Raw genomic sequence first — 17,490 nt, 5'->3', positions numbered from 1 at the left:
CTTTCAGCTTGTTGACCTTTCTCACTTTATTTCATGTGGCTATCTGAAACATCAGTGATTTACATGTCTTTCTTTTTTTTTTAACAGATTTCTGTGTGTGTGTGTGTGTGTGTGTGTGTGTCCCCATGATGAAAACATCATGAAAATAAAATATCATGAATAGACTCTTAAGAAGCAGAGTCTACTTAAAGTCCTGGAAAATGTGAAAGCACTAATATTCATGGACAACTCTACACTCTGAACGCTACTCCAAATTTTATTGATCTCTATTTTGTCTAGGAGTTTTTCAAATTTTCTACCATGATCATTTGTTAGTTTTATAATTACATAATAAAGGCATTACATCATACAATCTTTTTTTATCCATTGCAGTTTTAAAACTATTCCTTTCCTTGTCCTCAGCAGATATGTCATAGATTATTAGTACACAAGCAAAGACTTTCAATGTAACAGTACTTTATAGTGAGAAGAACTATACTGAGCTATCTCTATCCTAAGACAATGCACTAGGAAAGCACTAGGAATTCTTAAGCACTAGGAATACAGAGACAATCAAGGGGCAAGTTCCTTGCCTTCGAGTATACATAATCATTATAGCAAATGCTTAAATAGCACTTAGTATATAACTCACCACAGCAGTCTTATTATACTCCTTTTAAATAGGTGAGCAGAGGAAGCCACAGGGAAGTCATAGGGTAAAGCCAGAATTTGAACCTAGGTAGACTAGTACACTGTCCACGGCTTTAACTACTCTGATAAATATATATATATATATATATATATATATATATATAATTCCAAGTATTCTGAAGTTACAAAACACTTATCTACCAAAACTCAAAAAGGAGCACACAAAATTGCATAGAAAATAAACATGTAAAAGGTCATAAATAAACCACAATATAACCTGCTCCACATAATATACTGACTGCAGTGTCCTGGGCCTCTCCCATCCTTAGGTAGCTGGAAATTACAACAAAATAATACTTTTCACTTTTGGAAGCCACACTATCTCTCATACCAACCAACTAATTACTTCCTTATAGAGAATAGGAAATTAACCTGAATATCAGAAAAAAACCATATATATATATATATAGCATTACTGATGTAGAATCTTTATTTAAAGACAATAACTTCAATAGCAGAGGGAACTTTACCACTGCAGGCTTCAGATAACCTCTATATTTCTCAGATTTTATGCTAAATCAGAAAATGCCATATTGTGTCTGAAGCTATTTTTTCAATAGTCCATTTTCTTAAATGGAGTAGCAAAGCAGTAAATACTGAGGAACATTTTGGCTCCCAAATCCTAAAGCCATTCTGATTATGCCTGGGTCATCACGGGGACATCATCGGAACTACCAGAGGACTGGCAGAAATACCAGTGGTCTAGCCAGCTTATAAATTAGAAATTATACAGAATCCAATTTTATTTTTTGTTAAGTAATTCCTATGAGGTTTTTGGGATGTCAATGTAAAGTCCTTTGATGTGTAATCTTTATCCATTAGATAGGGAACAATGCCAATCCCCATCATAAATACGTTCCCAATCTGACACTGAAAATCCACTCTAGAGCATAGGACCTGCAAATAGGATATGAATCACACACATCCATCCACTCATTCAGACAATCCACAAATATTCATTTTTAAGTCTACTATATGCCAATAATGTACCGGGCTCTAAGATGCTAAACCATGCTAAATGCTGAAACAGACATACTCAGTTCTGGCCCTCCTGGAACTTATGACCTACAGAAGTGCCTTCATTGTAAATGGTCAGGACTCAGCCAATGCTATTATCATCAGCAGGTGACCAAATGATAGAGCTTGCTTTCTAAACAAGCTCCACACTCTTTGCTTTCAACATTTTTGCTTTCCTTCAAGCCACATAATCCAGTGGTCAGTTTCTCCCAGTTAGTGAGGTTTGGGGAAAATGTACCCAGTGAACAATTCCTTGTGGCCTCACTCTTTCCTCACACTCTCCTCTGTGCTCTTGAGCTAAAGAGACCTGGATTCAAGTCACTTGCTCTAACCTTGTTATTTTAAAATAGGGCTGCTCCTGCTTTGAGGATTTCCACGGGATCAACACAGTAGCAAAGCGGCACTGAATCAGAAGCAGGTAAATTTCAAAATGACAGCTCTAAAAATATCCACTCTCCTTTTGTTCTCCTCCTATCCCTTTGCTCTGAACACCTCTGCTCTGAGGCTTTGCCTTTACCCTTCTCTGATTACTGCTCCAAAAGGGTTTCCAAGAACCGGGAGTATTTATGGTTTCACTTGCTCCCAAGTCCTTGGTGGAAAAGGATGCTTGCTTTCTGATTCTTACTAATTCCACACTCACATTGTTAACACAAAAATCATCATTTTAAAAAAAAATTTCCTCAGCTTCATATTTCATCTGGGCCAATACTGAAAGAATATTTTCAAAGAAACAATATCCTCTCTCCTTTGCTCTTCTGAGTTTCACGTTTTTACCTCCAGTCTCATTTTCAACCCTTATTACGGGATGCATCACCAAAATAGAAGAAAGTTCTTTCTGCTTTCCCTGTACCAGCCAATTATTCTACTTTGTTCTGTCTCTAACGAACAGAATGCGAAATCAACACAAAGCCTGATTATGCGACCTCTTCCAAGGGAAAGGTCTGAGAGTTGTCTATTTACTAATGAAGCTCAGTGTGTATTAAGGGTTGACTGAAGCAATCATCAGGAATTTTCATCCCTTAAATTAGTGTTTTCCACCAGATGCACATCGTTCATTTCAGATAATATAACTTTTAAGTTCAGGATACAACTGGACAAAAGAAAAGAAAAAAAAGTAACCAACACAACATTTGCAGTAATAACACAGTAACAGCTATCATCCTTCCCTGAGGAATTCAGCCTACTTTATGGACACAATTTAGTACAAACTCATAAGAAAGCTAACAAAGCCCAAAACCACTTCACAAGAGTGTAGAGAGGTAAAGGTCAAAACTTATTACTGCCAGGCCCAGCAGACAATGGCACCTACCCGAAAGAGCACAGGACGGGAAAACCTGGAAGCCTGTGTTCCAGTTTTGGTTATTCCTGTAAGTATTGGTATGATCTGAGTGAACTCAGCCTGCCCTGCTTTTTCCGTTTATAAAAACCTACATCATCCTCTCATTAGAATGAAATGCCACATCTGAAAAGTTGCAGATCTCTTTAGGAAAGAAACAAAACTCATGTTTCTAACCAAAATGGAATAATTCAGTCAATGGAGACATAATAAAAATCTGCCATAAAGCAACTGTTTACTTGAAATCTATCTTTTGTGGTGTATTTATATGGGTAAGGAGTGTAAGGATATCATAAGTAGAGTTACCAATTCTTCCAGATATCAAGGTCATTGAGTTCAGATTCCAACTTTGACCTTGACCCAGGCTTACAGAGATGTAGCATGTGCCAATACCTCATATCCACCATACATGGGAGAAACAAGGTATGCAGACAGATCTTCTTCTAAGTATCCCATATGTAGTGGTTTTAATACAAGGTCTCAGATTCGTTGCCATTCTTCACATCCAGATGTGGGCATTTCCCCTTGAATTTGGGCAGGCTTTCCATGGCTTCAAACAATAGAGCAGGGGTCAGTAAATTATGGCTGGTGGGCCAAATCTAGGCCTCTACCGGCTTTTATAAATGAAGCTTGATTGGAACACAGCCATGTTCCTTAGTGTATGTATTGTTTGTGTCTGTTTTCACATCACAGCAGCGGAGCTAAGTAGTTGCAAAAGAGACTGTATGGCGTGTAAAGCCTAAAATATTGACCGTCTGATACTTTATGGAAAAAGGTCTCCAACACCTGCAATAGTATAAAGTGATGCTATGTAACATCTAAGACTAGGTCATAAAAGGTCATGCACCATTTGCATGATTCTCCTGGAATGCTTCAACCCTGAACGCTCATTCTTGGGATACTCTAGCTTGAATCCTAACTACCACGTTATGAGAAGTCCAAGCCACATGGGCAGCCATCTGTAGGCACTCCAGGCAACAGTCCTTGTTGGGCCCAGTCTTCAAGTCATCCCATCTCAAGGGCCAGACATGTGAATTAAAATTATCTAGATGATTGCAGCCCCAGCCATTTGAATCCTCATGAGCTGAGGTTTCAGACATCAGTCACAGAGTAGAGACAAGCCATCTCCTCTGCGTACTGTTTGAATTGCTGACCCACAGAATCTGGGCACATATTAAAATTTTTGTTTATTTCACCACTAAGTTTGGACTTCTTTATTATGTAGCAATAGATAACTACAGCACTGTGTCTGTACACAGGAGATCTACATTTCACAGAGCACATACTTTTAGATGTGAATGTTGACTGCTCAATTTCTAAGAAGAACGTATACACACATATAGGTACAAAATATTTATGTATATGTAAATATTAGACCTATATAAACTAATCTATATTATCCATAAAATGAGGGGCCCTTGATAATGGCTAACATTTCTTTTCAGTATTTATTGTGTTCCAAGAACTGATAAATTCTTGCATTGTATGAATTTTCTTTTTTAACCCTCATAGCAACTCGCTGAGAGAAGTAATGTTATCTCTATATTATAGATGAGAAAACTGAGGCAAAAACAGATAACATGCTCAAGAGTACTCAACAAGTAAATTTTAGAGTCAAGATTGGAACCCAAGTTCTCAAGGTTTAGATCCCTTACTCTTAGTCACCAAGCTATATACTGAGTAAGGAGATGAAAGCTGAAGCCATTACCTCATGCTCAAGAAGTTAGACAGAACCTTAGCAGGCATGGTTGAAAGAAAACAGGACTTGGAGTCGTAAGTCCAGAGCCTGAGTTATGAAATGAATTCTCTCATCTAGATATAGGTTTGTTTTTAGAAAATGAAAAAGATCACTGCATATTTTGATGGTTAATTTCTGTACTTAATGATTACAAAAGAATGGAATTTTACCAGGGAGCTATTTTGCAATCACATAACTTATTGATTCAAAATCAAACCTTTATTATAAATTCTTGATTCAAAAGCAAATCTTTATTAAGTCTCCGTTGCATCAGAAGTCTTTCCCATTCTTCATTTCTTTTAAAACCCTTTCCTGTCTACTCTTGGCCAAAGCTTGAAGCCTAATTTAACATTTGGAAATAAAATAATGAAATAGTCATAACACAGCAATTCCAATGCCTACTGAAATGGAAGCTCTAAATAATTTTTCAGATAATTTAGGAAATTAAAAATATTTACATCATAGATGCAAAGAGAGAAGTTACTTGTGTAATAAAATAAATGGTGAGACAAAAAGTTTCTGGTCAAGTAGATTTGTTTAAATATGAACACTAATTTGAGCTCTATCCCGGTGCTAAAACCCAGTGACAGGTTGCATACAGTTTCTAAAGGGATAGTTCAGTGCATTGGGTCAAATTCATGCCATAAAATGTGGTATTATTAGTAGTACTAGAAGACAGAGTGTGACTGTCTTCTTTGGGACATAGATGAAGACCCCAAGCTAGACAATATCAAGGACAAGTTATGTAGAATAAGATATTATCTCAGTCCTTGGAACATGTCATCCAGGATTGAACAAGAGATAGATTTATTATGAAGTACATGAAGCCAGAGACAGTAAGCAATGAGTGGTAGTTGGTTAAAATAGACAGGTTTTAGAAGTAGAGGCAGGGATGTAGAAAACAAACTTAGGGTTACCAGGGGATTGTGGTGGGGAGGCTAAATTGGGAGACTGGGGCGGAAATATACACACTGCTATACATAAAATAGATAACTAATAAGAACCTGCTCTTCTTATTAGCACAGGGAACTCCACTCAATACTCTGTAACGGGCTATTTGGAAATGACTCTAAAAAAAACTAAAAGTGGATATATGTATATGTATAACGGATTCACTTTGCTGTACACGTGAGATTAACACCACAACACTGTAAATCAACTATATTCCAATAAATTTTTTTTAAAAAAATAGGTTTTAAGAACCATAGTCAGGGAGCAGTGTGGATTGGAAAGACCTGGCAAGAAATATTTCTGCATCCTCAGACAATGCTCCCCAAGCTGGCTATTGCAAGGGTGAGCATTTAAGAGATCTTTGACCTAAGGAGGACATGAGATTAACAACCAACCCCAATGTGCATGAATTATTCTCCTCTGTGTTATCAGAAATCAGATGGCATCCTAGAGCAAGGGTCAGCAGATCTTTTCTGTAAAGGGTCAGATAGTAAATATTTTGGATGTTGTGTACCATATCTTTCCGTTGCAACTGCCTATCTACTGCTGTAGCACAGAAACAGCCATGCACCATACGTTAATGAATGGGTGTGGCTGTGTTCAAGCAAAATGTTATGTACAAAACCAGGAGTCAAGCGAGATCTGATCAGTGGGCCAGAGTTTGCGGACCCCAGTTCTGGGTCAGTGTTCACAGCTGAATGAGTCATGAGGCCTTAAGTTCCAGTTCTCATTGTACTACTTTCTACCTGGGTGAACTTGGGTTCATCCTTTTATTTATATGGGCCACTATATTAGTCAAGCTTCTCCAGAAAAACAGAACCAACAGCATGTGTATACAATGTGCCCATATATATTGATAGATATAGATATCAATATTGATACCTAGATCTATATCCATATCTATATAAAGATAGAGAAAGAGAGAGAGAGATTTTAAACAATTGGTTCACACAATAATAGAGGCTTGGTCAATTCAAAATCTGCAGGTTAGGGTGTCTAGAGACTCTAGGAAGAGTTGCAGTTCAATTTCTGTAAGTCTTCTGGCAGAATTCCTTTTTGCAACAGGGAGGTCAGTCTTTGTTTTATTAAGAGCTTCAACTGATTGGATGAGGCGCACCCATACTATGGAGGATAATCTGCTGTACTCAAAGTCCAACACCAATTTAAATATGAATTTCATCCAAAAACACCATCACAGTGACTACCCTGGTGGCGCAGTGGTTAAGAATCTGCCTGCAAATGCAGGGGACACAGGTTTGAGCCCTGGTCTGGGAAGATCCCATGTGCCGTAGAGCAAATAAGCCTGTGCACCACAGCTACTGAGCCCGTGCACCTAGAGCCCATGCTCTGCAACAAGAGAAGCCACTGCAATGAGAAGCCTGCACACCACAACAAAGAGTAGCCCTCGCTTGCTGCAAATAGAGAAAGCCCACGTGTGACAATGAAGACCCAACGCAGCCAAAAATATAAATAAATAAATAAATAAAATTGTAAAAAACACGAAAACACCATCACAGAAATATCCAGAATAATATCTGACCAAATAACTGGGCATGGTGGCCCAGACAAATTGACATAGAAAATTAACCACCTAAGCCCTAGTTTTGTCATCTTTTACTGAGAAATTTGACTTATCTGAACTATTTTGATAACTAGAAGATACCGTCTAGAGGTAACACCCTCAGGTTTTTACATGGTAGGCAGCAGAGGGAAAGAGCCCATTTGTCCAGTCAGATGACACCTAAAGATAAAATTCTGTCTTCTCTTTCCAACCCACAAGGATGAATGCCAAAAATACATCACTTATATCTGCTTTAGCTAACATAGGATAGGTCTGGAACAGACCTATGCTCCCAGTAAGCCTCATGAAATGCTATTTCATTAAGGGGAGACTTTACTTGCTAAGATTAGAAGCAAAAGAGGGTGGTGGATGAAACACTGCCCAAGGATATAAGTTCATGCAAGGAAGCAGGAGAGAGAATGGGTATCCGAAGATGTGCACTCTAAGCCAACACTAATTCCACAGCATCAGGTTATAATTCAGGGAGCACAACTGCTGGGGTTTATTTCCCCCTCTTTTCTCCCCCAAAGAGGGACAAATCAAGCATACTGACAAAGGAAGAGCATTAGTCACCACAGATAAATTCCTTTTTAGAGGTGATCTTGCAAATAATTTGGCTCAGTGTAGACTATGATTTGGTTCCAAAAACCATAAGCTAGAGCATTTCATTCCAGGTCCCTCCTCAAATATCCATGATAGGTAGAAATTTGGCATCAGTAGTCCTTGAAATCTCCCCAGGTGATTATAATATGCAACCAGGGCCGAGAATCTGGAGATGTAGAGAGAATTTAAATTGAACTTTAGTTAAACAGTAACACGAGCTCTGACTCTACTGGCTGGAGCTAGAAAAGGGATTTGCATTTACTGGGATGAGAAGATAAAGAAAACCAAGGAGTAAATCAAATGCTTTACACCTGTGCTTAGCTAATTGTTACTCAGATAATTCAGACAATCTTACAGCACCTGAACCCTGAAATTCCTTAGTTCTGTTTTAAAAAAAAGTAACTCTTCAAGTAACTGAACTCTGAGAATCATGTAAATCATAAAGAAAAAGAAGAAATCTTATTTTTTGAATTAGTTGATTTCATATATACTGTTTCACTTTCATGATGTTAATTAGTTAGCTTTCTTTCCATTTTATGTTTGAGGAAAGTAAGGCTTTAAAAATCTCAGTAATTTTCTCAAAGTCACTTGTTAAGGGTGTGGTAGGGAGCATAATGGCTCCTAAAAATGCCCTCACCCTAATCCCTAGAACCTATTAATATGTTACCTTACATGGTGAAGAGGACTTTGCAGATATGGCTGAAGTTATAGACCTTGAGATAGAAAGATTATCCTGGATTACCTCATGGAACAAATCTAATTGCATGAGTCCTTAAAAGTAGAAAACCATTCCCAACTGTAGAAAGAGAAAGAGAGAGATGTCCTAATAGAAGCAGAATCAGAGAGATTCAACATTTTGGGTTTTGTAGGTGGAGAAAGGGGACTCTGAGTCAAGGACTACAAGTGATCGCTGGAAGCGGATAAAGTCCAGGGAACAGAAACACCCCTAAGAGCCTCCAGAAAAGAATGTAGCTCTGCCAACACTTTTTTTTTCTTTTTTAACCATCTATATTGGAGTAGAACTGATTTACAATGGTGTGTTAGTTTCTGCTTCATAACAAAGTGAATCAGCTATACGTATACATATATCCCCATATCTCCTCCCTCTTGCATCTCCCTACCACCCTCCATTCCCGATCGCACCCCTGTAGGTGGACACAAAGCACAGAGCTGATCTCCCTGTGCTTTGCGGCTGCTTCCCACTAGCTATCTATTTTACATTTGGTAGTGTATATATGTCCATGACACTCTCTCACTTCATCCCAGATTACCCTTCCCCCTCCCTGTGTCCACAAGTCCACTCTCTATGGCTGCGTCTTTATTCCTGCCCTGCCCCCTAGGTTCTTCATAACCATTTTTTCTTTTTTTTAGATTCCATATATATGTGTTAGCATACGGTATTTGTTTTTCTCTTTCTGACTTACTTCACTCTGTATGACAGTCTCTAGGTCAATCCACCTCACTACAAATAACTCAATTTCACTTCTTTTTATGGCTAAGTAATATTCCATTGTATATATGTGCCACATCTTTATCCATTCATCTGTCGATCCTGCCAACACTTTTACTTTACTCAATTGAGACCAATGTCAGACTTGTAAGGTAATAAATTGACATTGTTTTGAGTCACTATATTTGTGGTAATTTGTATGAAAGCAATAAAAAACTATTACAGGGGTCCTATAGGAGCCAGGCTATATATTTATACTTAAGTATTTCGGAAATGAATTTAACCTTGTGATTGACAGCAGCTTCCAAGGGATTCCACCACACACCTGAGGCAAAAGCAGCCTAATACAAAGCAGTGACAGCAGCAGGTCACTGCCCCACACTTGGGGTAGAGGGGGACTTGATCTACTGTAGCAGCAGCATAGCCTGAATGGGAACCCATCCTCCTGTGGCACTAGTCCCATCAACATTAGTCTAATCTGCTAGCACCTGCTGCACCAACAGGCCCAACATATACAAACCCTCCAACTCAGCAGCATTAAGTGAGCCAGACTCAGTGTTTCCTGAAACTCATATCCAATGGCACTGGAAAGCCCAGATATCACCTAATGTTATGAAAACATAAAAAAAAAACAATAACAGAAGACTGGGAACTTCAGAAAGAAAAGGGGAACAATGGAATGGGTGAAAACAAATGGGGTATATATAAGAGAATATCATTAGCCTCATGAGTTTCTTAAATACTATATAATGGTCAAAGCAAATATTATGACACCATCTGATGTGGTTCTCAATGTAGAGAAAGGAAATACTACAGAAAATCATACTTTAAAACTGGGGAATATTAAGAGACTAAATGGAAGTAAAATTTTGGAACTTCACTTGAAGTAATAAAACACTGATTCCAGTAGGCTATGGTAAGTTACATATGTATACTGTGATGCCAAAAGTAAGCACTAAGAAAACTATACAAACAGTATACACAAATGATTATAAATAAATTAAATTAAAATGGACTTATTAAAAAATGTTTAAGTAACCCACCAGGCAAAATAAGAGAAACACAGGATTGAGAAACTAAGGTAAAAGACAAAACAAAAAATAAAATGGTAGACCTAATCTTTAACATAGCAATAATTACATTAACTGTAAATGATCTAAATAACCAAGTCAAAGACAGAGATTGGAAGAGTAGATTAAAAATTCACAAGCATGATCCAACTATATACTGTCTATAAGAAGTTTACTTTAAACATCATGATATAGGTAGTTCAAAGTAAAAGGAAGATAATGATATATCATGTGAATGTTAATCAGAAAAAGTAGGAATGGCTATATTAATATCAGATAAAGTAGACTTCAGAGCAAAGGAAATTATTAGGGGCAAACAGGGTCATTACATAAAGATAACAGGAATAATCCACCTAGATGACCTAATGATACTAAATGTGTGTGCACCAAACAACAGAACTTCAAAATATATGAAGCAAACACTGAAAAAAGTAGTAAAAGGAGAAAATTTTAAATCTACAATTATGATTTGAGACTTCAGCACAGCAATTTATAGAACTACCAGAGAGAAAAATCAGCAAGAATATGGAAGAAATGAAAACATCATCAATCAATAGGATATAACTGACATTTAAAGAACACACTCAGTGACAGCAGAATACATATTCAAGTGTCCATGGAATATTCACTCATATACTATATACTGGGCAATAAAAAGAACCTTAGCAGATTTAAATTGTAATGTGCCTAAGTGTTGGATGCTAAGACTCAGAGGTTTTCTTATTTCTTTCATTTATATATTCATAAAAAATTAGCAGATTTAAAAGAATTAAAATCATAGAGTATGTTCTCTAGCCATAATGGAATCAGACTAGAAATCAATAACAGAAAGACAACAGGAAAGTCTTCAATCACATGAAAACTAAACATCACAATTCCAAATATCTCATGGGTAAAAAAAGACAGCATCAAGGAAATATTGTTTAATGCATAGAATAAAAGAAAATGGAGATATAACAGATCAAAGTTTGCAGAATGAAGTGAAAGCAATGCTGAAAGGGAAGTTTATAGCACTAAATTGGGAAAGAAAGTGTTTCAAAGCAATAATCTAATTTTCTATATTACAACAGTAAAAAAGGAAGAGGAAAAAAACACTAAACAAGCAGAAAGAAGGAAATAATAAAGATGAAATAGAAATCCATGAAACTGAAAACAGGAAAATAGGGGGGAAAATCAATGAAACAAAAGGCTGGTTCTTGGAAATAAACAATCTAATCAATAAAGATCTAGCAAAACTGATAAAGATAAAAAGATGGATGGCACAAATCACAGGTATCAGAAATGCAACCAGGGATACCATGACATATCCTGCAGGTTAATAAGGGACAAGTTGTTATGAACAAGTCTACACTATAAATTCAAAAATGTAGGTGAAATGGGCCAATGCTTCTACGCTCAAAACTACCAAAACTCAGCCAAGATGAAATAGATAATCTCAATTTTCCTGTAACCATTAGAAACACTGGTTTTTCATTTAAAAACTCCCAAAAGGAATATTCAGGTTTAGATGTTTCACTTTTACCCAAGACATAAAGAATTAACACCAATTTTACATGATTTGATAAGAAAGAGAAGTAGAAGGAACAGTTCCTAATTAAATTTATGAAGCCAGTATTACCTTGATACCAAAACCGGACAGGGATAGTATAGAAAGAAGAAAACTACAGACCAATATTTTTTATGAAATTGGCTGTAAAAATCCTCTGCCAAATATTAGCAAATTAAATCCAGAAATATATAAAAAGAATAATATACCATGACCAAGTGGCATTTATTCTAGTTATGCAAAGTTGGTTAAATATTTGAAAATCAAACAATATTATCCACCATATCCAATAGATTAAAGGGAAAAGTCATGTGATCCTATCCAATAATGCAGAGAAAGCACTTGACAAAATCCAATCTCATTCATGATTTTAACAAAAGAAGAAAAATGAACTCCAAGCAAACTAGGAATAGAAAAGGAACATACTGAAACTCATAAAGATGATCTACAAACAACCTATACCGACATTATATTTAACTGTGAAAGACTGAATGTATTCTCTGTAAGATCAGAAACAAGGCACGGATATCTGCTCTCACCACTTTTATTAAATATATTACTGGAGGTTCTAGTAAGAAAATAAAGCAAAAATAAATAAATACATACATTTAAAAGTTAAATTTTTAAAAAGTTCATTTAAAAGATAAAAGGACTATTCCTACTATGTTGAATAGGAAGGAATATATCCTACTGAATGTTGAAGAGTAATATATCCTATTATATTGCCTAAGGAAAAGTAAAACTCTCGGTGTCTGAAGAGGAGATGATAATCTAAATGGAGAAAATACCAAGGAATCCACAAAAAGCTTGAGAAATAATATTAGTCTGTAAATGTTTTAGAGTACAAGATCAACACAATTTTATCACATTATATATTAATAACAAATGTGTAGAAGCTTAAATTAAAATATGTGATGCCATTGACAACTGACCTAAATAAATACTTAAATACAAGCCCAATAAGACATTTATAGGACCTCTATACTGAAAATTACAAAATGCTGATGAAGAAAACATTTAAAGTCCCAAACAAATAGGGAGACATACCTTGTTCATGGATTAGAAAACACAACATAATAAAGATGTCAATTCTCCCCAAGTTAAGAGGCTTAACACAATTACTCTTAAAATGCCCTCAAGGTTTTTGCGGATATAGACAAGCTTTTTCTAAGATTTATATGGTAAGAAGAGGCTGAAGAATAGCTAAAACAATTTGTAAAGGAAGATTAAAATGGGAGGAATTAATCCACCCAATTTCAAGACTTTGCAGCAATTTTGGAGGGTAGATACATAGATCAATGGAATGGAATAGAGAACCCAGAAACAGACTGACATAAATACATTTAACCTGTTTTTGACAGCAGTGCAAAAGCTATCAAGGAAGAATAGACATTTCAAAAAATAGTACTGAAACAGTTGGACATCCCTCGACAAAAACAAACAAAAAATGAACCTTAACCTAAACCTCCACACCTTACACAAAAATTAAATCAAAGTGGATCATAGTCTTAAATGTAAAAGCAGGACATTTTTTGAAAAAAAAATAGGAGAAAATCTTTGGCATCTAGAACTAGGTGAATAATTCTTAGACTTGACACCGAAAGTATGATCAATAAAAGCAAAAACTGATACATTGGATCTCATCAAAATGAGTTAAAAATGCTTCATAGAAGATCCTTTTAAGTGGATGAAAACTCAAATTACACAGTGGGAAAACATATTTGAAAATCCCATATGAGACAGATGACTTGTATCTATAATATACAAAGAACTCTCCAAACAACTTAAAAAAATCCAACTAGAAAATAGGCAGAAGACAGGAACAGACATTTCATGGAAGAGAATATACACATGGCAAAGAAGCACATGAAAAGATGCTCAACATCATTAGCATTAGGGAAATGCAAATTAAGACCATAATGAGATATCAGAGAATAACTAAAATTATAGTGACAACATCAAATGCTGGCGAGTACGTAGAAAAGTTATATCACGTCACTGGTGGGAAAATAAAATGGTTTAGCCACTCTGAGAAACAGCTTGACAGTCTCTTTTAATCCTAAAAGTAGATTCACCCTACAATGCAGTAATTGTACTCTTGAGCATTTATCCAAAAGAAACAAAAACTTAATTAAGTTCCCACAGAAACTTACACATAAATGTTCAGAGCAGTTTTATTTATAATAGCCAATAACTGGCAACTACCCAAATGTCTTTCAATGGATGAATGTTGAAACAAATTGTGATAAAATCTTATGATAGAATACTACCGAGCAACGATAAGGAACAAATTATTAATATATGCAAAAATTAAAATGAACTTCAAGGGAATGATGCTGAAGAAAAAATTTTTAAAAGCCAATCTCCAAAGATTAAGTAATTCATGATTATGTTTACATATTATTCTTAAAATAACAAAACTGTGGAGATGGAGAACAGATTAGAAATTGCCAAGGGTTAGAGATGGGTGTAGAAGGTACAGTGGGGAAACTTTGTGAGGTTTTTGTGGTCCCAGTAGAAATAATACAGCACTCTTGGTTTTAATCCCTAAAGATGTTTAAAAACAATTCCTAATAAGAGTTGTCCAGATATTTAGTAATGGCAGCAGATTACAGGTATAGCTCCCCAACATGACAACTTCAAAAGAGATTGTACTAATTCAATGCATATGTTAATTTTAAAAAGGCCAGTCACAGTACTTAAATGGTATATATCTTAACGATATTATTCTAAGTATCTAGCTATACCAGATGGACTAGCAGGATTTTCTGTCCATTCAATCTTATTTAAGACAGTAAATCTTATAATAAGAGAGTTAAAAAAAGAAAAAGAAAAAAACAACAAACCTCAACTACAGTTGGGTATTCTCATAGGAAGATGAGGTGAAAAAAGTAGCAGTGGTTCAAAAGCTTAAGCAGTGGCACCTAAATTTGGCTGCATATTAGAATCATCTGAAGCACTTTTTAAAAACCCTCACACTGACTGTTGGTCATCCTAGACCAATAAAATAACTTTAAATCTCCTCAGACGATGCCAGTGTCTAGCCAGAACTGAGAACCAGAGGACTAAGCAGAAGGGGATGTTTCTACAAAGATTTCTTAACAATAAGTCCTTTCACCCAATCAGATTTACCTTCCCACAAAGGGGTAAAGAAGGCTAGATGTTGTCCATACTTGCTTCGCTTTAATTAGCACTTGTGACTTGCCCAAATCCTAGATCATGTTTCCCCTAAATTTCATGTTATTCCCTAAGTTTTTCAAATCCAGGGCTAAGGGGTTTGCCAGGATGAGATTTTAAGTGTTCCCACAGGGGAAGTCCCTGGCAAACCAGGAAAGTGGTCACTCTACATTGAATTGTAAAGTATCCTAAATAACCCTGCCACTGCTCCCAGATACTAGTCTGTGCCAATCAGTGGAGAAAAGGCATTCTCCATTACTACCACGGCAAATGCTGCTGTACTTGCCTTGGCTACTCCCTATCTTTTCCAGGCGTCACTCCCCTTAACCTGCTGGTGGACGCTTTGGCAGCTGACAAGGCAGATATTTTTAAACTTTAAGGTGAATAAAAATCATCTGGAGGGCCAGTTATAACAGAGATCACTGAGCCCCACTAGAGTTGCTGATTCCATAGGGCTGGGATAGGGCCCTAAAACTTGAATATCTGACACATTATCAGGGGACGCTGGTAAAGCTGGTCAGGTTGTTACTGAATGCTGGTTCGTGTGTCTGAAGCACACTGAGGCCAAACAAACCTAAAGGTTGGAGTCTGGAGAAGAGAAAGGTTTATTGCAGGATCGAGCAAGGAGAGGGGTGGTCCGTGTTCCAAAACCCCTGAAATCTCCAAAGGATTTCAGCAAAGCATTTTTAAAGGCCAGGTGAGGGAGGGACATCCCAGGGCATGTGATCAGCTCGTGCACAATCCTCTGATTGGCTGATGTTGAGGCCACAAGGCAGGTAACCTTATCCATCCTTAGGTGCCAGAAGGTCTGGGGGCTACATGCTCTTGATCATCAAGGAGTTCATTTCTTCCATTGGGTGGTGGTTTTTAGCATCTGAAAACTCAAGAAATATGCCTGAGATACTATTATCTGAGTACTTCAGAGAGAAACTACAATAGAGGATATGGTGGATGGGTCTGTCCTAGGAAGGCCCCATAGGGTACTGCTTGGTTACAAGGTGACCATACTTTGAGAACCACTGCTCTAGTGGCTTGGAATGTTAGGAAAGTAATGGAAGAATCCCTTCCCAGATCTAGATTCTAGTATCACCAGCTATTTTGGTGGGAGGAAGGGTAAGTTTTGTCCTTGCTTGGACTTCTTGTTCATTTATATCAAAGCCTATTTGAGGCAGTGCGTTCGGCAGTCCTGGAGATCTGTCTTTTGCTTCAACAGTGTTTGGAATGAACAGACCCAGGGACGCTCCTTGCTCCAGCCCCCGACCACCCTCCAACCTTTTTTCCTTTCGCAACCTTTGGAATCAGACACTCAGCTATCCTCAGCCTCCAGGACAGGCCAACACCAGTTTTTGAGCTTAGCTCCTTATCCCTGATCAACCACGAGTTCCCAGGTTCGTCAGAATTATTCCACCGAGGTGGAGGCCCCCGTCCACCGCCTGTTCATCTTGCATCTGTGGACACTTACCTCTCTCTGAGCATCTATTTCGACAGCAACAATGGGACTCTGGACAGTATGGGCCACATTTTTCGCCAGCTGGCTGAGGAGAAGTGTGAGGGCGCCCAGCGCCTCTTGAAAATGCAAAACCAGTGCTGCGGCCGCGCCCTCTTCCAGGATGCGTGGAAGCCTTCTCAGGATGAGTGGGGTAAAACCCAGGATGCTGTGGAAGCCGCCATTCTTAGGGAGAAGAATCTGAACCAGGCACTATCGGATCTGCGCGCCCTGGGTCCTGCCTTGCAGACTCCCAGCTCTGTGACTTCCTGGAGAGCCGCTTCCTGGAGGAGCAGGTGAAACTCATCCAGAAGATGGGCGACCACCTGACCAACCTCCGCAGGCTGGCTGGTCCGCAGGCTGTGCTGGGCGAGCATCTCTTTGAAAGGCTCACCCTCGAGCCAAACAGGAGTCTCTGAAGTCCAGCCGCATCTGAGGAGACCCTCTGGCGTCAGAGCTTCTGCCTGAAGCCCCGCTCTGAAGCCACTAGGCAGCTTTGTAACTGCCCTGGAGCCCTCTCCCAAGACTTGGACCAAATGGAAACAATAACGCTTTTTGCAGAAGGAAAAAAAAAAGCCTATTTGAAATACAAACAGAATAAAGCGAAAAAAAGAAATATATACATATATTCACGTTCTTTTAACATATGAATTGCCCCACTTTATCTGTGTGAAGTAAGTTTGTTCCAATTATTGGGCTGGTTCTCAAGCTTTGCTGCTCGTTTGAATTACCTAAAGAGCTTTGAAGAAAAACATTGGTGTCTGGGTCCCAGCCCCAGAGATTTTGATTCAGTAGGTCTAGGCAGGAGCCTGGGCACCGGGAGGTCTCAGAGTTCCCCAGGTGATTCTAATGTGCAGCAACTTTG

The 17,490-nt window shown here is 37.7% G+C and overlaps 1 protein-coding gene across 1 annotated transcript; it reads left to right on the top strand.

Annotated features, from left to right (window-relative positions):
* The first annotated feature begins 4,754 nt into the window (after nucleotides 1-4,754).
* On the top strand, nucleotides 4,755-17,044 carry LOC132499913 (ferritin light chain-like). Its single transcript, XM_060114577.1, has 3 exons — nucleotides 4,755-4,816; nucleotides 16,442-16,779; nucleotides 16,875-17,044. Exons 1-3 carry the CDS (start codon nucleotides 4,755-4,757, stop codon nucleotides 17,042-17,044), a joined length of 570 nt encoding a protein of 189 aa, XP_059970560.1.
* The last annotated feature ends 446 nt before the right edge of the window (nucleotides 17,045-17,490 follow it).

The sequence above is a fragment of the Mesoplodon densirostris genome, chromosome 12 (genome assembly GCF_025265405.1).
Source record: "Mesoplodon densirostris isolate mMesDen1 chromosome 12, mMesDen1 primary haplotype, whole genome shotgun sequence".
Taxonomy (NCBI): Eukaryota; Metazoa; Chordata; class Mammalia; order Artiodactyla; family Ziphiidae; genus Mesoplodon; species Mesoplodon densirostris.
The sequence above is the reverse complement of the archived record's forward strand: the minus strand, read 5'-3'. Positions and strand labels throughout refer to the sequence as shown.